This window comes from Ambystoma mexicanum, chromosome 14 (assembly GCF_040938575.1).
Source record: "Ambystoma mexicanum isolate Mex_15411 chromosome 14, UKY_AmexF1_1, whole genome shotgun sequence".
Classification (NCBI taxonomy): Eukaryota; Metazoa; Chordata; class Amphibia; order Caudata; family Ambystomatidae; genus Ambystoma; species Ambystoma mexicanum.
The window spans coordinates 385228384-385251046 of NC_090940.1; the positions used below are offsets into that span (position 1 = coordinate 385228384).

The 22663-nt window shown below is 44.2% G+C and overlaps 1 protein-coding gene across 1 annotated transcript in view; it reads left to right on the plus strand.

Annotated features, from left to right (window-relative positions):
- Nucleotides 1-22663, plus strand: part of INO80 (INO80 complex ATPase subunit) — a 1945052-nt gene that overhangs the window by 1522909 nt on the left and 399480 nt on the right. The window contains exon 29 of the mRNA XM_069637507.1: nucleotides 21040-21112. Within this exon, the coding sequence (XP_069493608.1) occupies nucleotides 21040-21112 (73 nt within the window). The remainder of the gene's footprint in view (nucleotides 1-21039; nucleotides 21113-22663) is intronic.

Below are 22663 nucleotides of genomic sequence, written 5' to 3' on the forward strand. Positions count from 1 at the left end.
CACTGTAGTGTGGTGGGGTTGCCCGGGCAGATCCTCCAGTGTTGTCTGTGTTGTCGAGGGACCACCTGTGTCAGGTGTGAGGTCAGGGCCCCTCTGACAGGCCAGCGCCGTACCCCTGTAGCCCCCAGGTGATGTGCAGAAAGGGGGGGCTCCAAAGCGGTCTGTTGGGTCCTCTGGGACCAATGTGGAGAGACCCCGGGGCAGTCGTAGCCTTAACCCGGAGGGGAGTCGGGAGGAGGTGGTTCGAGCCTCCCCCAGACCGCTATCAGGGTCCGCTGTTGCAGGGCTAGAAATGTGAAGTAGATCCAGTGAAGGGCTGGCTCCAGTTGATGCTGGGCCTGTGCTAGGGGGGAGCGTGCGAGCCGCAGGCCTTCTGTAGCTCCTCGAGGTCCCAGAGATGATGCGGTGGGTCAATGGAGGACCATGGTGGTGTGATGGCGGAACCGACACTGCAGGCGGGGTAGGCACTGTGGCTGGGCCGGCCCCGGGCCCGATGTTAGGAAGTGGGCCTGGTCCAAACGATGTTGGGTCTGTACTGGAGGGTGGTTGGGCCGGGGGGGGGGCGCGTGAGGTTGCTCAGGCTCCTAGGTGGTGTCACAGCCCGTCCCCCGCTACCATGTGCGCAGCTCTCCGTCGGTGGCGGGCAGGAGCAGGTGCCAGAGATGTTCCTCTGCCGCGAGGGAGGGAGTCGCTGCGGATCGCCTCTGCTGGGCAGGATTCGGCAAAGGCAGGCCCGCGGTTGAAGTCAGGTGGGCTCGGGAGGACCCCGCAGCCCACAGGCGAGGGGGGGTATCCTCTGTTCCGTCGGCCGGGTCCCGGAGGGAGCTCCTCTGCTGGTGCTGTGATCCCGAGGGGGGGGAGCCGCCACGGCCTATGCCGGTTAGGATCCAAGAAAGGCGTGCCAGTGGTACTAGGCAGGTGAGCCCGGGAGACCCCTTGCAGCACCTCACACTTTACCGGCTGGGCTCCAGAGGAATGCTGCGGCCCCTCGTCGATAATCAGATGATACCCATTATTAATGGCACACACACTTTCTACATCCTCAGATGACTTAAATAGCTAGGACACTGTGGACATTGATTTATCACTGGTACATTTAGAGCAATACTGAGTTTGGTGGAAAGGTTAGATGGGGGAATAAAACAAAGGTTAACAAATAATTCATTAACTGATGAGTACTTTTTCAACCCTCCAATGCAAAGTAACTTAACCCTTTCCTGGGGGATAGGTAAAGACACAAAGTCAGAGGTAAGAAGAGTCTCTCAGGGAGCCAAGACAGCCAATGTTAGTTGCGCAAAGTCTAGGGGAGCTGAAGATCATCTTGGCAGGTAAATAAAAGTCTTGCACAATGTTTGTAGAAAGGTTTGTAGAAATAAAATCACTTGAAGGGCCACAAGCTGGGAGGCTTGTGAGGGACAGAGTTGCAAGCAACTCTGTAGGGTTAACCAAAACAAGTCTCAACTGAGAACAAGTAAAGCTACACCACAAGAGGTATGTCCTCTTAAACTTTACAGTACCTTTGGTTCGAAGAAATGCTTGCAGCTGGCTTCTGTTCCTGTACAGCTCTGCAGATCCTGGTGTCCCTGGGCCTCAGTCGTGGGGAAAAGAGGGAGGACGTCTGGGAACTCCTGCACTGCAATGGGAAGGTCAGCTGCAGCAATGGGCAAACTTCATTTCAGCAGCACTTTGCGCTTTCAGCTCCTCGCATCTATAGCAAATGGCTCCACCGTGTTCTTACGGATACCACTATGGACTTTCCTCGCATCTGGGGTCCAGCACTCTGTTGAGGTGGCTTAGGCTTGGTCAGTCCTGCTTCTAGGGAGTCCGGAGGATCTTCCTGAAACATGGGTCCGACTTGAGAGCGATGCACTCGGTTTGGTGTTCCTCTCCCTGGTACTTCGGTTCCAGCAGTAGCAGCAGTGGAAGTACAGCCAGCTCCGAGAGGATGTCCAAACGAGTTCACTTTGGGGTTGATTGGTCGCAACGACCCAAGGGGACTAGTAGTCCTTGCAGGGCTTCTCTAGTGGAACCAAAGTCGAAGCTTCAGCACAGCAGCATATGTGTCTCTCCCAAGTTCTTCGGATTCCTTCGTCCAGTGGTCGACTCTGCCTTCCAAGCCAAAAAGCTTAGCCTTTTATGCAGGTTTCTCCCATTCATTCCAGCCTAGCTATCAATCACACATCAGGGTGGCTGTCCAACAAGGACAGCCAGCAGGCCAATCACCTTTCTGGTGCATTCCTGTAACCAAGGGGATTAAGCACAGGGAATCCCACCAAAGAAAACAAACAAAGGGATCAAACGTGTTTTGGCGCGCAGAGTACATCTCAAGAAGAACCATTCCAACAAGAAATGTCAAAAAAAGAAGACGGGGGGCCATTTTGACAAAATGGGCACCCATTGGTGTCTTAATGCAGCTGCAAATGCAGCACGCGGTAAAAACACGCAATGGTAGTAAAAAGTAAACCACTGCCACCAGCCATTAATTGTAGAAAGTGTAACATATAAATGTTACATGAGAAACTAGACAAAGGCGATACTAAGTAACACCTCCAGCACCCTATGGTAAGATAGCGTGTGCTGAGTCTAGAAAGTTTCAAAATGTAAGTAAAGTCAATTTCACTTCACTGCTATTGGAAACAGTAGTTTCACCAAGAGAAGGTATTTAAACATTTGTGAACTCTAAGAGACTTCCCTGTGCCATTGCACTGAAGGTGCTGTCTGTCACAATGCAAAGATGATGCCTATGGAGTTTGTCAGACTCCAAAGTCAAAAGAAACAGTCCAAATCACAGAAAAATACATGAGAGAGTGGGAACAGGGTATTGCTCTCTCGAGGTTAGAGATAAAAAGTCCTAATGTCCTGCAAAAAGAGCTGGGGGTCTCTAAGGTAGAGAGGAATTAGCACATTTCTGAGCATTCTCCCTAACGGGGACAGAGGCTTGCAGAGGAGACTGACAAGAGCAGAACCAGGCATGGAGACGCTGAAGGGTTGGTCTCCACCGAACCCGCTAAACAAACCTAGAGATTGGATAAGGGAAGTGCGAGCAGCGCAGCCAAACAGGAACACGCGGGCCGGTGAAGAGGGAGATGCTGAAGTGGGTCTGGAGCTGCTGCGGGAAGCCGACGAGAACGCCAGAGTTACTGCCGAAGCTGAATGGAACACAGGCAAGCCTGCCACCAACCGAAGGGCTGCAGCCAAGATCCTGGAGTTAACTGGGTCACTGAGCCTGTGGTTCTGGGTCCCATGGAGGGTGAAGAAAATCCTAACGAATGAAAAGTAGGGGAAAGAAGACAACCCCTATGCCATTTTAAGGGACAGTTTAGCAAGATATGCTAACAAGGGAAACAGGGTCTGGGACCCTTCTGAGAAAAGGACATATCAAGTGATCAGAGTGCATAATCTTATTCGTGCCAGTGCTTACTGGCACATAAGAGAAACTATAAGGATAACTGTGAGACCATTACTTATTTATTTTATTTACTTTAATTCTTAGTAACGCGCCGAATCGCCCGTGGGCCTCAGGGCACACAAAAAGACAAAACAGCAAACACAAAAACAGACAATATATGCAGAGTCAGAAAACAGAACTGGAACTAAGGAGCCCTGAAAAGAGAGGTTTTCAGCTTCTTTTTTAACTCCACAAGGGAAGTGGTCATTTTCAGATCCAAAGGGATGGGGTGCCAGGTGGCAGGAGCCAAGACATCAAGATTGTTTTTCCAAATTTGGCTAGACGAAACCTAGGTTGGCTGAGTTTAGCCTGGTCAAGTGACCTAAGAGATTGTGCTGGCACATACCGTTAAATGCGCTCAAAGGAATAGCTGGGCGCTGCAAAGGTAAAACGCATGAAAGTGAGTGTCGGGATCTTAAAGGAGACCCGGTGCTTGACCGGGAGCCAGTGTAAGCTTTCTCTAGCTTCGGTGATGGAATGGCGTCTAGGAATGCTCAGCACTGCTCTGACCGCACCATTTTGTGTGACCTGAAGGGCGGCCAGATTGAATTGAGCGGTGCCTGCAAGCACGCTATTATAGTAATCTAGCCTCGAGTTTACTAAGGCAGAGGCTAGTATAGACATGTTTTTGACTGAGAGATACAGACGTAGATAGCCTAGCTGCTTATTAATCCAACCACAAGAGGCACAGGTCTTAGCTACGTGTGGCCTCATGGTGAGCTCGGAGTCGAGTGTAACAACAAGCATCTTGACGCTCTTGGTCACAGGAATAGTGACATTAGAGATCGAGAAGGAGACAGACTCTGGTGAGAGGTTTTTTAGCATGTGATTTGAAGCGGTGATAAGAATCTCAGTCTTATGAAGACAGTACTTGGCAGCGGAGTACACCAAGTCTGTATGTGACATTAAGAAACCATAAAAAGAACTGTGATAACAATACAAAGTGTAAGGGTGCGAAAGTACGAGTCTGACACACAGGTGACATATTGGTTGGCATAGACTTTTATTCATAAAAGCAAAGGTAAAGAAAAGCCTATCTTGCCCTATTACTGTGAGAGGGTTGCCCTGCCTCAACAAAAATACTAAGGACATATTCAGGATGTCTGTAAAGCAAAATGCAGATTAACAAGGGGGTCCTGGGAGTCCCTCTGCCAGACATTAGTCCTGGTTACGAGAGACTTACCCAGAGTCTTTAGCTCACTATCTTTCACAGAAAAGAAATATCCCAAACATATCAGTCTTTGTCCTGCCCTGGGGCAGTCCAGCACCAAAATGCTAGGCAATTCTCCTCTGAACGAGAGTACCAACAGAAACCCCAGGCACGTGTTTCGGTCTGGTTGGACCTCATCAGTAGGGTGGATCCGTGCCTCTCTAAGAATAGTGAGCAAGGGGTCCACGTCTGGATTCCCCTAGTAACTTAGGGTGAGACCCAAAGTTACTTAAATATGCAGATTAACAAGGGGGGTCCTGGGAGTCTCTCTGCCAGACATTAGTCCTGGTTACGAGAGACTTACCCAGAGTCTTTAGCTCACTATCTTTCACAGAAAAGAAATATCCCAAACATATCAGTCTTTGTCCTGCCCTGGGGCAGTCCAGCACCGAAATGCTAGGCAATTCTCCTCTGAACAAGAGTACCAACAGAAACCCCAGACACGTGTTTCGGTCTGGTTGGACCTCATCAGTAGGGTGGATCTGTGTCTGGCAGAGAGACTCCCAGGACCCCCCCTTGTCAATTTGTAAAGCAAAATGTCCACCACCTTGTGTCTAAACACATTTCCGTCCTTTACACTGTCAAACTCACTAAAGTAAGTCAGCTTCTTCGGGAAAATAAATTCTCGACAGAGGGTACTGTGCAGTTGCGGCGATGACTCGATGTCCCTATGTCCGATCGTCGACGTCATCCGCAGTATATGTAGCATGTGCAGCACCTGTTGGCTTCAGTTCCGTTTTTCTGACACAGTTTACACTTTTACACTTCGAGAGAAATTACGGCGAGCTTCTGTTTTTAAGACAAAACGTCATGTCTTCACGATAGACTCCATCGACGCCCAAGAAGGGTTTTAAGAAATGTCATGGTTGTAGGTCGAAGATGTCCATCACAGACCGCTACCACTTTTGGCTGTGGTGCCTCGTCACGGAGCATCGTACGAAGGAGTGTAAATCCTGACAGGTGATGACTAGCAAGGCTCAGAGAGAGCGCAGAGGTAAACTGGTGGTGGTTAGAATTCCTAAATCCCCTTCTGTTCCAAGGAAACATACTTCTGATAAGTCGAGAGATTCTCCTCATCGAAAAAGATTGATGAAATCTCAATCGAGACATTGTTTGTGTCATTCTTCATCTTCCTCCAAGAAGTCGAAGAAAAGATGTCATATGTCTCCTTCTTCCTCGCCTCGAGAAACTCCTCACCCAAGAGAATCTCATGTCCAACGAAATCCTACTCCCCAGCTAAATGGGAAGAGTTTTGGAGGGAAATTATGAAAATCTTCGAGAGAGAAGCCCTTTCTCCCTCGAAAGTATGGTAGAAAGACCATGTCCCCATCGCTCTGCAAAAAAGATGACAAAGGGAAGTCTAAGGCAAAACCCTGTGCACCCTCGAGTCCAGGACGCAAGCCTGACGATCATCGAGAGCCTTAGAGGCCTCGAAAGAATGAAAGTGTTGAGGACCTCGACAAGTCGAGAGTCCAGGTCTTCGAGGGCTTGGTTGAAGACAACTTCAATGAAAAAAATGGGTTCCATCAACGTTGGAACTTTCGACACCTACATCGAAGCCATTGACGACTTTGTCAAAGACTTCAACGCCATTGGCTTTGAAGCCTACTCTGGAGACTTTGTCGGAGCCATTGAAGGCAACACAGGAGAAATTTTATAAACCCCTTCCACAAAAAGATTTCTTCAAATCTCTTTCTTCAATTTATGAAGAACATGAACCATTTGACGATGATCAAACACCCTTTGGCCTTCAATATGGCATCCAAATGTGCCAGATGAATTAATTTCCGATGAATCTAGGCTTAAAGATCTGTATGAAAAACTACAATCAGCCAGTGGGATAGATATGTCTCCTGAGCTGGAATTTGGAAAGCCAGATCCTGCAGATCATGCTGATAGCTCATACAGACAATTAATGAGCAAAGTAGTGGAATATTTAGGATGGTGTAGACCTGCTCCTCCTTTTCAACAAGACAACTTAACTGACATATTAAACCAAGGTCCACAGACGGATCCCGTTTTGCCCTTCCATATTGCTTTACAAAAACAGGTTACAACATATTGTGAAACCCCAGATTCTATTTCTGCTGTTAATATGAGCTTCAAGAATGGTAAGGAGGCAATGTGTGAGTGCCTCCAGTCAGGTCTGGATACTGCAGATAGTATTGGTAAGCAGAATCCTATGCAGTTCCCTTAGGGAGCACTACAGAAGATTGGGACTACAGGTATATGCAATAAATCCCCTTTGGTATCAGTCTGTACCACACAGATGTAGTTGGTAGCTGTGGCTGAGCAGTCACTTATCTCAAGAGGGAGATGAGCAGTATTCAGGGTTTACACAATAGGACTACAATACTATGGAACAAGGAAACACTGACCAAAGCTTTGTATCAAAAAGAATATATATTTTTATTTTACACACTCTGATGTTCACACACACATCACTATTAATAAAGCAAGTTAAAACAGTCAAGAACTCCCTATTTAAATTGTAGACAAGTTTGAGCAAGAGTGAAAACTGAGCAAACTGGCACAGTGTAAACCAAGCAGAAATGGCACTCTAACAATTTCTCAAAAGGGAGGGAAAAGACAAGTTATATAGGTTTACTCTTTAACACACTAGCAACACTTCCCAAGTAGATTGTGAACAAGTTAGGCAAGGCAGCCCTTTAGCATATGCAATACTGAGGTGAAAACCGAGCAAAATGGCACTTCACAATATTCAAAAGGGGAAGAAAAAAGTGGTTATAAGAGTTAGGTGCACCAACACATTTCTAGGTGAAAAGCAATCTAGAGAAGGCAGTTGTAACCGATTTAGCCAGAGTCAAGAGGCCTGTGCCAGAGTCAATGGTACAAGGCAATGTGCCCAGGATCAAACTGTTATAGTAGCTACAGTCAAGTCTTTGTTTAACGAATTTGAAAAGGCGGTTGCAAAAGGTAAAAGATAATGTTAGACGACAGGGGCGGCCAACCCAGTAGGTAAGTAAAGGATTTAAAACACCTTTAGCGATACCCAACGAAACGGGAGGCCTGGCGGAACAATGTACCTTTAAAGTGGAAGAGGCTCCTACGGTGGCGGTAGTTCCTGGCAGTTCCTGCAGTTCGGGAGATCCAGCAGAGGAAGAGAGGTTCTCGTTGTGGGGGAAGGTTCGAGTTACTGCACTGCCCAGGGATGAAACCAGCCGCGGTGCTACCAAAACGAATAAAAGGTACACGCTTTTAAATCGCGGTTGTGGTGGACGGGTGCCTGGCTATCCGGTCTCCGAGTGCAGGGCACTTGCGATTCTACCACGGCAGGTCCTGGGCGGCGATTGGTGAACTGGTTGGCCCCACCAGGTCAAGGGAAGAAGACTCTTGCAGAGGAAGATCTTCTCAAGTCGGAGAAAAGTGGTGAGGATCTGCAGCAGGGCTTCACCGGTGGTTCAGTCGTTGCAGATGTCTTCAGCTTCTCTTCTCTTCGGGTTTCTAGTTCCAATGGCGACGTCTTGTCCTCCAGTCCTCATGACGCTGTTTTTATGCAGTAAGACCCCTGTTCATACAGCCTAGCTGTCACTCACACAGTGTGGTGGCTCTTCTGGTGGGAGAACCCCCCAGCCTATCAGGGCAGAGTGCGACTTGGGTTGCGTAGGCAACCCTGTCCAGGGTGCCTATTCCCCCTCCCAATCATCCTGTCTACCCCAGACTCAGTGGCGCCGAGAGGAGGGCTTCTGTGCAGAAGCCCGCCAAAAGGACGAATAAAGGATCCCCGACCTGGGTTAGGATTTTAGAGAAAGACGCGCAAGAAAGAAATATTATTAAAGTTCTGGCAAAAAATAACACTGGATTAAAGTTAATATTAAAATAAACCGGCGGTATGTTAGAGGCTCTCAGTAAAAGTGGTAGCCTCGAACAATGGGCAAATCCCATAGGAAAAGATTGTCGGTCGAATATTTACAGTAGGAACCACTGCCACCAGCCAGAAACTTTTGAGAGAGGGACTGTGCGGTACCCCCTCGAAAATGAACACTAGGGAAAAACTATTAACCCTTTGCAGTACTTCCATATTAAGATGGGTTGTACTGGTTTAATTCATAATTTTTGACTAGTAAAGTCAATGGGGACTTTACATGCCCTGGGAGACACTAGTCAGTCCCAGGGTATGGAGTCTATGTTTGAGGGTCGCTACAACACCCCTGTGGTATGGCACGGAGGGTTCTGTGTACCACACATGTTAAAAAGATGATTCCTATGAGGGTAAGAAAAACCCCTTAGACCATAAGCACACAAGATAGCCTAAAACATACACTAGCAATCTGCCTAAGAGTGGGAACAAAGGGTCTCACTCTTAGCAGGAGGAAAAAATAAACCCTTCAAATCCAGCAAAGCTGCTGGTGGACTCTATAGGTAAGGGAAATTAGCCTTAGAAGAGAATTCTCCCTAACAAGTATTAGCAGATCCATGGCGACTAGTACTGCGCTATGCAGATATGCGTGGTTGAGGAAGTCTGGATTTGCACCAGACGTGCAATATAAGATTACTCAATATGCCTTTTGTTGGCTCGAGACTGTTTGTTAACAAGGCTGATGAAAGTCTGGAAAGGCTGCACACCTCAAAAGCGGCGGCTAAATCTCTTGGTGCCGCTATTAGACAGCCTCAACATTCCTTCTACGGTTCATCATCTAGGAGGGGTAAGTCCTTTTGTTTCTATTCCTCAATTGGAATCTGGAGAGGACAAGCCAGTCATAGAGGACAAAGAAGATTCCCTTGTGGTGGAAGAGGGAGAGGTGCTAAATCAGCCCAAGCAGCGGCAGCTTTGCCCTCAGCCGCTGCTTTAGCCACCTAAAAACCTCTCTGTGGCCTTAATCCACAAGACCCCAGTGGGAGGCAGGCTCTCACTACATCTGAAAGAGTGGTGAGATATTACTTCAGATGCTTGGGCACTGGAAACCGTAGTCCAGGGTTACTGCCTTCCTTTTCTAAAAAAGGGCTCAGGATCATCCACCAGCGAACAGCTAATTGAAAATTCCAGACCTGCCCCTTATGCAGGAAATGTTGATCCTGCTAGAGAAAGGTGCATTAGAACCAGTACCTGCGGTGCTGAGGAACAAGGGTTGGTACTCCCTCTATTTTCTAATCCCCAAAATGGACAGAGGATTGAGACCCATTTTGGACCTAAGAAACTTGAACAATTTCCTCAGGAAGGACAAGTTCAAGATGGTTACCCTTTCTGAGATCCTTCAGGCCCTCAAATTCCAAAACTGGGTGGTGTCATTGGACCTTCTGGATGCTTACTTTCATGTTTCTATCCATCACAAGTACAGGAGGTACCTGAGGTTCGCAGATGCCAGTTTTCATTATCAATCTTGACTTCTGCCATTTGGGCTGACCTCCGCCCGAGGGTTTTCACCAAGTTGATGGCAGTGGTGGCAATGAGTCTCCGGAGAGTGGAGATTCACGTCTTCCCCTACTTGGACGATTGGCTGATCAGGGCTCGTTCTCCCGAACAGACCCCGGAACATCTCAAAGTGACTTGCCACTTTCTCCACAAACTGGCCTTCTCCCTCAAATACAAGAGGTCCAACAGGATACCATCTGAAAGGCTCCAATTCATCGGAGCAGTCCTTGATGCCTCCTCGGGAAAAGCCTCGGCTCCCGAGCTTGAGGGCTCACCGCATTCTGCAGATGGTCACCAAATTTCAGAGTGCCCAGTGTCTTCCGGCCTTCAATTTTTTTTTTTTTATTATTATTTTTTTTTTTTTTTTTAGGTTGCTCGGCCTCATGGCATCCTGCATTTTCCTGGTGCCAGAGGCTCGTCTGAGGATGAGATCCCTGCCATGGACTGAGGGCTCAAACGTCCCAATTCTCAGCAAGATGTCAGACCTACTTCAGGTTCCAAACAGGGTTACACAGGAACTCCTTTGGTGGGCCTGCAAAGAAAACTTTCTGAATGGCGCAACTTTTTGGCAACCAAGGCCAGAGATGATAATAGTGATGGACGGCTCACTCACACGGTGGGGAGCCCACGCCAACGAGCTGACAGCGGCCGTTAGGTCTCCATCGACGTCCAAACTACACATCAACCTTTTGGAGCTGAGGGCAAGCAGATTAGCGCTGACGACCTTTCTATCCTCTTTACGGGGAAAGAATATCCTGATAATGACGGACAACACAGTGGCCATGCACTACCTCAACAAGAGGGGAGTTGTAGGGTCCATACGACTGTGCAGAGAGGCAATGCAGCTTTGGTTCTGGGCATTTCAAGAAGGAACCTCCCTATCGGCAGTTCCCCTAGCTGGAGAGGAGATCACTATGGCGGACGCTCTGAGCAGGCAGAGCACAGTCTACCACAAGTGGGAACTAGCTCAGGAAGTCCTTCAAGAGATCTTCACCTTTTGGGGGACTTCTCAAGTGGATCTGTTCGCGAACGAAATGTGAACTGTTCTGCTCCACGGAATTTCCCTCAAGAGTCGCTCTAGGAGACAGTCTTGGTGGACCGGGAGTGTCCACTTCTGTACGCGTTTCCTCCAATCCAGTCATTCCTCATGTGATCAGGTGTTTGAGAAAGTTTGGGAAATCAATGATCCTAACTGTCCCGGATTAGGACAGGAGGATGTGGTACCTAGATCTTCTAGACATGTCCATCTGCCTTCCAATACGTCTTCCACAAAGAGAGGACCTTCTATCGCGAGAGGAGGGTCGGGTTCTCCATCCAGAGGTCAAGACTCTCAGCCTTCACGCATGGTTTCTGAGAGGCTGAGGTACAAGGATTGGGACCTTGCGGATGGCATAATGGAGATTTTGGTTTCGGCCAGAAGGCCAGCAACAAAATCCTTATGCCGCTGTCGTTGGAACAAGTTCATCAGCTGGTGTAGGGATATGAATGTGGATCCATTTCAGTGTGATACACCTATAGTGTTATCTTTTCTTCTTCACTTAGCAAATCTGGGGCTCCAGATCACAACAAAAAAAGGGTTATCTGGCAGCACTTTCGATTTTCAAGCGCTCATCAGAGGAAACTTCATACTTTAAAATCCCTTTTAATCATTCAGTTTCTTAAAGGACTCAGTAATGTGTTTCCTCCTACTCAGGTCCCCATTTCGGATTTAAATCTTGTATTAGCATTCTTAACATGCATCCCTTTTGAACCCATGCATTCATGTCCATTAAGACTGTTACCACTAAAAACTGTTTTGCCATTCGCAGTCGCATCTGCCCGTAGGGTGATCGAATTGTAAGCACTGTCTTGTAAACCTCCAAATACTGTCTTCCATAAGGATAAGCTGATTCTTAAAGTAAGACCTTTGTTTCGGCCAAAAATAGTCTCTGACTTCCATTTGTCCTAAAAGATAGTTTTATCAACTTTCTCTTCCCCTCCTCATCCTGGAAAGGAGAAAAAGAGGTTACATAGACTGGACCCTACAAGGGCTCTCAGTTTTAATATCTTGTGAATGTAAAAAATGTGCCAGGACGACCAATTATTTATCTGATATACAGGTCATATATTGGGTTTTGCAATAACAAAACCTACTTTATCCAGATGGATTATTCTGGCTATCCAAGAATGCTATGAATTGGCTGGTAAAGATCCCCCATAGGGTCTAAGAGGTCACTCAACCAGTAGCATGGCTACTACTTCCGCTCTTCACAGAGGAGTTACAATTAAAGACATTTGTGCGGCAGCCACTTGGTCTACCATACACACCTTTTTAAAACATTACTCCTTGGGACATTTCTTCTACTCAAGAGGGAGATTTTGGGAAAGCTGTCTTGCACTCTGTCCTTGATAACTGCTAAGGACAAATCTAAATTATTTTCCCACCTCCAAGACTATTACTGCTTTTGGAGGCTATCAAATATGAGGAATCTTGATGTACTACGCTCATACACACACACACACGCTTCTGGTTGATTCTATGTTCCTGTTTGAGGTGACTTTTAAAACTGCTGCCAAGAGTCACTCAAAAGTAGAATAGAGGACGGTGATACTGAAGGGAAATCAAATGGGAGACGATGTAAAGTGGCACAGAAGCAAATGGTAATACAGGCTTGTTTTGTGAAATTGGTGTTGTGATCCACCCAGGTTACATGGTGTATTGTGGAGGGACATATGGGAGGGTGTTTTTCCTGCTGTCCTGATGAGAATTTGATGCCACCTATCCAACTATGAGGCTCAGAGCACGCATCCCTATCCCACTCCCAAAATGGACCTGCAACGCTGCACAGCAGGTTCCACTATGGCATGGCACCTTCCGCTCTCTTTGTTAGGTCAATTGCTAGATTTTTGCATTGTGCCAAGAAAGAAATTAAAAATGCATTGGTCATACCCTATGTTTAGGTACTTCAGGGAGGTGTAATGCCAATATTCAATACTTAGAATGTAGGCTTCCTTATTTTTGAATCTTGGATGGGTGTAAGGAGAGGCGAGGAGTTACTCTCGCTGTTAATCTCAGATTGCCCTTCAGCATGGAATGGTCCCTTTTTTTATATTGGTTCCTGTACAAATTGATGTTCCTGAGAATTACCTGTTTAGTGACCATAGATAGATAGATAGGTTAATCTCTGTTTATGGGACGGAGGGAGGATTGATGTATGTTGTGCAGTTCAGCATCCAATTCACCACTTATTCTGCTTTGGTGCTCGGCCATAGCTATGGGACGGTCACAGCCTTTCATCAGTAATACAGTAATTCGGTACTAATCCTTATGCATACATTCTGACTTAATGTATGAGCTCTTTTGGAGTTGTGTTGTGGGTCCTTGGGAATATAGTGTGATGCATGGTATTCTGTGTTTTACTATGTGGCTTGAACATAGTGAGAATATAAGAGACTGTGAGTACGTATTTATACGGTTGCACATTCCGAAGTATGTTTCCCTTGTTTGTCTTGGGGGGTCGTTTCTAATAGTGTTTCAACTATGAGACTGTTCACCTTTATGAGTTTAAATATAGTTATATAGATTTAAATGTATGATATTTTTAATATAATTTTATGGTTAGTATTTTAGTTCTGAATTATAGGGATTTTTAAAATGTTGACATGTATATTGTTTATTGTATATGGCAGGTACAAACTTGAGGGATGGGTTTGAATGCTGTTTGATTTAAGTGATTTGGAATTTAGTGTTGCCTGGAGGGATTCCCCAGACTTCTGTTGATCTATTATTGCTTTGTGTTTTAATGTTGTGTCTTGTGAATGTGTGGTTTGTGTTTTAGTTTTTGTGTTTATTTATGTTGATTCCTTATTTGGTTTTCTATTTTTTCTTGATACATGATTTTGAATATTCCTGGTGCATAACTATATGGATTCGGGAGATGGACACTAGTTCACTTGTGGGTGGAGTAGACATGTTATCTAAAATTCTTGAGTAGGTTGAGATGGGAGTAAACAATCTGACTGTGGTGATGTGGAATGTGAGAGGTGTGAAATGCCCTAGGAAAAGGAGGAAAGTTATGGCAAGGTGTGGAGGGCCAAATCTGATATTGTCTTTTTACAGGAAACACTTGATAGATGAGACTAGACAATGGCTGAATAATTCTAAATATAACAAGGATCTGTCGAATTGTTATTCTGCAAATTCTAGAGGAGTGAGTATTTTGTTTCGAAAGGGATTGCAATATAAAATTGAAAAAGTAGCAATGGATGGAGATGGACACATGCTTTTTGCTGATATCATTTATGAAGGGAAACTGATCACCCTAGGTTGTGTTTATGGTCCATGTACATCTGGTAAAGGGTTCTTGTGTTTATGGTCCATGTACATCTGGAAAAGGGTTCTTTGATGATGTTTCAAATCTTTTAAAGGAAATGCATGGTGAGATGGTAATTTTAGGTGGTGATTTTAATTGTATTCGTGATTGCAAGTTGGATAGAGTCAGCTTGTGTAGATATACTAATGTAAGTATTTGTAGAGAGTTAAATTTCTTTCTTGAAAAATTTGAAGTGGTTGACATTTGGAGGGAATTGCAACTGTCTGACAAAGAATTTTCATTCTTCTCCCCAGTACATGATTCTTTCTCTAGATTGGATTATTTTTTAATAACTAAGATGTTAGTGGATAAAACTCTAGGTAGGTGTTCACATAAGAGAGAGAGACATTTCTGATCATGCTCCTGTGGATATTTGTTTGCTGAGGGATGAGATAACCTCGCCTTTTAGAAAGTGGAGATTACAAACTGGAATTTTGGAAGAGAAGGAGGTGGTGAGGTGGTGATTGATTTGTTGTCACAAATGACTGATTTTTTTTTAAACTTAATGTAGGTTCTGCTAGGAAAGGGGTTATATGGGACAGTTTTAAAGCAACTATTAGGGGTGCTCTAATTAATTGGACTTCTCGTCTTCGGAAGAAATCCATGAAAGAAGTCAAAATGTTGGAAATAGTTATCAGAGTTACAACAGAAATATGCCCAAAGTGGGAGGGTAAAGGATAGGATTGCGATGGAACAAACTCTGGAAAAATTGGCTAATGTAAATAATTTGATGGCGGAGATGGGCCTTTTTTTTACGCGGCAGAAATATTGGGAAACTGGTGAGAAGAATGGTAGATTGTTGGCGAATAGGTTAAGGGGTGTACATGGAGGGATATTTGTTCAAGGAATCCGGGAGGAGAATGAACAATTGATGTGGAAGAATACTGACATTAGTTCAAATTATAGGAATTATTACAAAAAATTGTATAAAGGAGAAGAACCAGTAGCCAGACAAGATTTAGACACTTAATTTGAAAATATACCTATTAATATGTTGACATCAAGTGATACCAATATGTTAGAAGCAGATATTGAGGTTGATGAGGTCCTGTTGGCCATTGGGCAGTTGCAATTAGGGAAGTCACCGGGATTAGATGGGGTGCCCATTGAGTTTTATAGAAAATTTGACACTTTTTTGGCTCCAATTTTGTGTGATTTGTTCAATTCATTTTTAAGGGGAGAAGGTCTATGTCGATCAATGACTGAGGCCATGATTACTGTAGTACCTAAAGAGGGAAGAGATAGTAGGAATTGTAGGAACTATATGCCAATCTCTTTATTAAATGTAGATGTTAAACTTTTTACAAAAATATTGGCTAATAGATTGAGTGGTTGCATTGGGAATGTCATTCATGATTCTCAAGTAGGGTTTATGAAGGGTAGATCTGGTTATGATGATATACGGACATTGACATAATAAGTCTTCATAGCAATAAAAATGTTGATGCTGCCTTAGTCTTTATGGATGCTGAGAAAGCGTTTGACAGAGTAGATTGGGGCTTTCCAGATTTTACTATGGAAAAAATGAGATTTGGAAATGGGTTTAGAGGAGTGATTTGTTGTCTTCAGAATTCTGCATTGGGGCGTGTTTGGGTTAATAATATGATGTCTGAACGCTTTCCACTTGGTAGAGGTACACGACCGGGGTGTCCTTTATCACCTTTTTTGTTTAACATTGCATTAGAACCCTTGGTTGCATTGATACAGAACAAACGGAGAATAAGTGGGTTGAATTTTGGGACAAAGGAAGTGAAAGTTCGGTCTTATGCAGATGATATGGTAGTGGTACTCTCGAATCCTGAGAAGAGTAGTGTGGTTCTTAAAGAGGTGCTTGATAAAGTGGGCAAATATTCAGGTTACAAAATCAATTGGGATAAGACTGAGGTCTTCCCACTTTCAACTGCAGTCAGGGGAGGGGATTTTGTAGGATGGAATTGCAAATGGTCTGAAGCTTGTGTGAGATATTTGGGGATTTTTCTGATCAAAGATATGCGGAAAATTGTTCAATTTAATGTAACTAAATTGTTGGATACCCTTAGGAGGTGGTCCAGATTGGATTCAGGCAAAAATTAATACAATTAAAATGACACTTTTACCAAAGATTTTATATGTTATGCAATCTATTCCCTTGCATTTTTCTAAGACATTGATTAAAAAACTTGATCGGGTTTTTCAGGATTTTCTTTGGGGTGATAGGAAGGCTCCTAAGATTCCGAGGTATATTTTGTTACGATACATGAAAGAAGGGGGGTTTGGATATCCGGATTTGGAGAAGTATTTATTTTAGAGGTTTTATTTTGAAAAAAGCAGCCTTTTATGCAAATGAAGAATTGGAGGTAGAACCAATTTGGTTAACCATAGACAGGGAAGCTTTATTGCTGTTTCGGTTAGGGAATGTTTTTTCAAAGGGCAGATTGCCTAAGGGGTCTACTAAATTACCAAGACATAATGTCATGGTGGATACTTAATTTCAGTGAAAAATGTTTTTATGAATCTTTAATCGTCTATTTGGTATAATCCGGCTTTGCAAATAGGGAACACATTTCTGTACTGGCGGAGTTGGGTCTCAATAGGTATATTGTCACTGGATGATTTACTGCAGGATGGGCGTTTGCTGACCTTTGAGGAGCTTCAAATAATGTTTAATTTAGGTGGAAGAGAAGTGAATAGATATAAGGAACTAGAAAAATTGTTGATTCAAGTATTCAATATGTTGTCTATGCCATTGGAGAAAGAACCGGCGGGTTGGAACATGTTTAGCTTGTCTATACGTCAAGTGTCTACATATTTGTAACTGATGAGAGAAGGTGATTCAGTGATAGAGTCTTGGGGCAAATTGAAAGAGAAGTGGGAATTAGACTTGGATTGTGTAATCGATGACAAGGCCTGGAAATATGTATGGAGGGTTGGATATAGCAGCAAGATGGATCTTAAATTGCGGCTTATATATCAGAAGGTTTTGGGGAGGTTATACTGGACGCCAGTACGGATGTTAGCTTTGAATTTAATAACTGAAGATATTTGTTGGGGGTGTCGGAGTGGTAGGGGGACATTAGTCCATATGTTGTGGTATTGTCCGAGAGTGTTGACCTTTTGGCGAGAGGTATTGGATAGATTAGACATTACTCTGTCAGTCTCATTCCCAAGAAAACCGTTTCAAGTTTTGTTGTTGGCGAAAAGTGGGCGATGCTTGACGGCTCGCTTATGTGGAGTCTGGATAGATAAGGTTTTAGTGATAGCAATAAAACAGATCTTGAAGGTGTGGAAATCCAGGAAAAAAACAATAGTAGAAGAGTGGATCAATGATGTGATTGTATTATCTGAATTTGAATTGGTTATGTTTCGTAAACAAGACAAAGAGGAAAGCAATTGGTCTTTATGGAAATCTTTAATTGATTTATATGGTAGTGATATGCAAAATGATGGTCAAGATGAATAGTTTTTTTTTTCTCTCTGTCCTTTGTCTTGTCCTTCTGTCTAAATGTTGCGCGACCTAGATGAATCTTGTACATAATACTATGTAAATATGGTTGAAGTGTAATATTGTTGAGGAAAATGTTAAAACTCTGTATTACTGTATTCATTTCCTTGTATACACTATCTATTTGTAATTGTTAAAATCAAAATAAATATATTAAATAAGGATATGAGGAATACGTTGGAGGACACAATCCAATCAAAGGACAAGTTACTTACCTCTGGTAAAAAAAATATTCAGTTGGATGTTCCTCCCACGTATTCCTTATCGCCCCTCCCAACCTAGCCCGCTGCTGAATGTACTTGTTTTACACTCTATGCTCTAGGAGAGTCTTATAAGGTATAAGGAGGTACTAGTAATTCCTCTTAACATGGTAAAACAGAACTGAAGATAACGGGCGCTGCGTGTGCTACCTATATTGCAGATGCCATTGACGATCGGACGGAGGCCCTCGAGGGACATCGAGTCATCGACGCTACCGCGCAGTGCCCTCTGAGAATTATTTTTTCCGAAGCAGCTGAAGCTGGTAACATAATTATCAAATATGAGGAATATGTGGGAGGAACATCCAATCTAAAGAACGTTACCTAGGGTAAATAACATGTTCTTTTTTTAGTCTCTTATCAGGCCTGGTTCACTAACCTGACAGATCTGACCGTAGACATTCCCAAAGGACTCTATGCTGTAATCATCAATGGCGTATCAAGTCTGGTTCACTTTTAGCTTTTTTATACTTTCTCGGTGTCTCCCCGACTTCTTCTGAGCTCAAGTCCACTGGTTCTAGTTATCTCCAGGCTGATGTGAGTCTTTAACCCGTATATACATTACTGATAGGTCTTGTCCGTTTCCATAGGTGTTCCAGACTCTGATGTACACTGGCGGGACTAACCTGCTTTCATGTGGGTACCAGACACAGTTCTTCCTCTTTGGCGGTATCCCTATCCCTGCTTTACATATTGCCCACTTGGATAGACCTGATGTACTCTCCTGCTAGGTACTGTTCCACATAGGCTTATTCCCAAAGTTCGTGTCAACTTGTACAATTCCTCTGTTACACCCTTTTGCTGTTCGGGGATGTGCTTACAGGATTTACAAGGTTCACATCAAATTGTATGTTTCCTTTGTCTCCCCATTTTGCTCTTTGGGATGTATTTGCATGCTTTACAAAGTTTCTATCAAATTGTATTAATTCCTCTGTTATCCCCTTTTGCTCTTTGGGATGTATTTACAAGGCTTTTCAATCAGTCAATTCCCTCAGTGCCCCAATCACCGGTCCAACCTTTGGGATGTCTCGGGCGATCTGGGGTCTCTTCTGAATGTGGCGTGGAGATCCTTGTTGCTGCCATGCGCAGTGTTGTTGCTCAGATTTCGCCGCTCCATCCTCTCCCTAGTGTCTCTGGCTGCTCGCGTCCTCATTCTGTTTGGCTGGTCGGGCTTCTTTTCTCCCTGCCACCGTTGAAGTCCACCTCGCTTGGACCATTTGGAAAGTCATGTCTCTCAGTGTCTCGGTTTCCAGCCTTCGTGTCCCCTGCTACGGAACACGCATCTCCTCCAGGGCTGGCTTCCCGATCCATGCAGTCCTTCTTCCCTTTTTATGATGAAGGCTGCCTCTTGAGAACTGTACCACGTGTGTTGGTTCTGCTTGGGCTTTTGCTTCCTTGTCCTATCTTCTTAGTCTCCATGGTATTTTGTATTCAGCTTGGGTAAGTCTCACTCTTCCTCGTCCCAGTACTGTTAATGATACCCTCTACTCTACTATAACACGTCGAGGTATGGGTTACAGAGGTTAAAGGGGGACCTGACTGGTGTTTAACGAAAGTGGGCACACCAAAGGGTAAAGTGAATACTGCGTTCTCTCAGGGCCATTGTCACCGGTCTCATGAATGGTCTCCCTCCCCATGCTATCCACCCCCACAGGGACTATCGAGTAGCAGCCTCACCTCAATGGAAGGGGCCTCCCCCATGAAAGCAATGACAATACCCTGGGATTCATCACTAAAAAAACAGAGCTTGGCAGGCGAGTGAACCAAGTCTATCTTTGAAACTAGGAGACCTGAGGAAGGAGGAAAACAGGTCTGCCAACCACGGACAGGGACCCACCACAGCTTGGAGGAGCATCAAAGCCACTCTTCTTCATTGCGGTAATTGGTAAAAGGAAGCCGGGTCTGCCAACCTGGGTCAGGGACCCTCCACAGCTTGGAGACTTATCCAAACTCCTCTTCTCTGCCGTAGTGCCTGCTAAAAAAGAACCATGCTTGCTACTCAAAGGGTCGGGGACCCCAGAGACAGATAAGTCTGAGAAGGGCCACCCGGGGAACAGAGATATTTTACCACAAATTGGTGAACAGTGTTGCATGCCTGAAGAAGGGAGACATCCCCCAGCAGTTGACAAAGTGCACTAGAAGGCAAAGTTTCCAAGTACTGAAAGCCTGAAGGACTGATCAGTTTCTCAATAATAAAGGAGCAAAAAGGAAGTGAAGCTGAATGCTTTAATACCCTTCAAAAAGTCAGGACAGTATCAGAAACCGAGCAACAAGAATGGAGTTTTATAGGAACCTATGGAGGGAAAGTTGCAAAAAGAAATTTTTCCTAACAGTAAGATTACTGCTATGTTAGTCTATCTAAGATGAGGAATCTGTGGTAGACTGCAATCCATTAAAAGAACAAATGGCGTACCTCTGGCAATGTTCTTTTTGAGGGATTGAACACCCCTCACTTTCCTCATAGCCCTTCCAACGTATTCCACATTGAGGACCCTCCAACACTGCTGTTTCCGTTCAAGTCCCTTCAGCTGTTGAGCACAAGGGACAAATGGTCAAACGTGGGTCATGGGGCGTGTTGTGCCCTATGTATAAGCTAAATGCAGTTCTGGAGCTAAGGAGTGGACCGTTCAAGAATGGTTGGCATTGAGGTAAACTGTAGTGGGAGGGGAGTTGGAATTGAGGCACACGTCACCCCATGAAGGTGAACATTTTTTTGAGTATCTCTTGCCACTGCCTATGAAGTATCAAAGATGAGGAATTTGTGGAAGGAGAATTAATTGTAAAGAACTTTATCAGGGGTAAGTAATTTGTTATCTTGATCAGCAACATACTGCAGTACAGTACTTTTGTAAATGGTGTATTTTTGTGTACCAGATTGAAAAGTTCTTTTGGTGTTTGTCCTTTTTCATTGCAGGAATGATATCTTTGTCTTTCTCCTGAGCACAAGAGCTGGTGGCCTGGGTATCAACCTCACTGCAGCAGATACGGTTCGTGGTTCTAAGGAAATGTTAATGTAAACCCTTAACAAACAATTGTGTCTCTGATGTTTGCAAGATTCAACTGGGATTGCTTAAAGTGCTTAGAAAAGATTTGCGTTTGTGTGTGATTTGTTGCTACTTGTCTCTAGTTTAGTATGAATCCTCCAAGAGCCTTAAAATATTTCAAAACTGTATGTAATCTCCATGCTGTCAACGATACTGATCTGGCTCGGGTAATACAAACATGGGGTACCTATGGGCAAAAAGCTACAGTTCATTTTATCTGAAAGTTAGATTTGCATGCTTTACTTGGGTTTGCTTAAAGTGCTCATAAAAGCTTTGTCTATATTGTAAGGCTGCAGAAGGGAAGGAGGAGACTGACACACAGGTGGCATGCTTTTTTGCATACAACTTTATTTGTCTTAAAAATCAAAAGAAAGCTGTTCTTTGCCTATCTTTGATTGGGATTTCCCTGCCTCAATGACACACCTACCCACAATAAAGGGCGTACTCTCGACTGGGTAGGGGCTAGGAACCTCAGAGTAAATATTGTGGACACCCTTCCTTGCATGTGGTCTGACCATTGCTTCATTACTTTTCACATCCTTATCCAAAATCCACCATCCAAAAGTAAGAACCCTGTGAAAATGGTAAAGAACCGGAACTTTAAAAAAGTCACAGTAAAATATCTGGAAGATTGTCTGAAGATATCATGGCTGCAACCTCAGACCTAGACATCCCCCCACCCCCCCCCACTCCTAATGCCTTAACTGATAATTTTACTTAATCGATGCACGCTATGCTGGATAAAGTAGCCCCCATCAGGAATAAAGCGGTAAGGGAGATTGCCTCGAAAAAGAAATGGTATAGCCAAGATTTAAGCTGAATCAAAACAAGTAAAAGACAAACTGAGACAAAATGGCTAAAATGCCCCACAGAAGATAATAAAACTCTATGGAAGGCTTTGGGCAAAGCCTATAGATTGTCTATCTACGAAACAAAAACAAAATTCTATAATAAGCAGATTGAAGAGACTAGCAATAATACCAAAAATGCTCTTCGATATTGTCAAATCTCCAGAGAAACCTAGTACTCTTTCCACGCCCATTCTCACTACTGACCAAGATTGTGTCGAAATACTATGTGCTTTTCAAGCTACAGTGGATAAGGCACATTCAAGAATTAGGACTGAACCCCTAAATATTTGTCAACGCTCTCTACCGTCTTTATAACAGACACTAATGATAGTACTTGCAAATTCAGTTTCACGTCCATCACTGTTTTAGACATGATGAATATTCTGGCCTCACTACGACCCTCCCACATCCCGGAAAACATTGTCCCGGCCTAACCTTATTTTGGATCGTAAAGAAATCTTTGCACCTTTTTTTTGTTAAACTAGTTCACTCGTCATTTGCTAACAACCAGGTTGCCGATTCCATTAAAAAGGCCACCATTACATCACTCATTAAGAAACCCGGACTGGATCCAAAAAACCTTAACAATCTGCGCCCCATCACAAATTGTAATTTCCTTTTAAAAATACTGGACAAAAGTGCT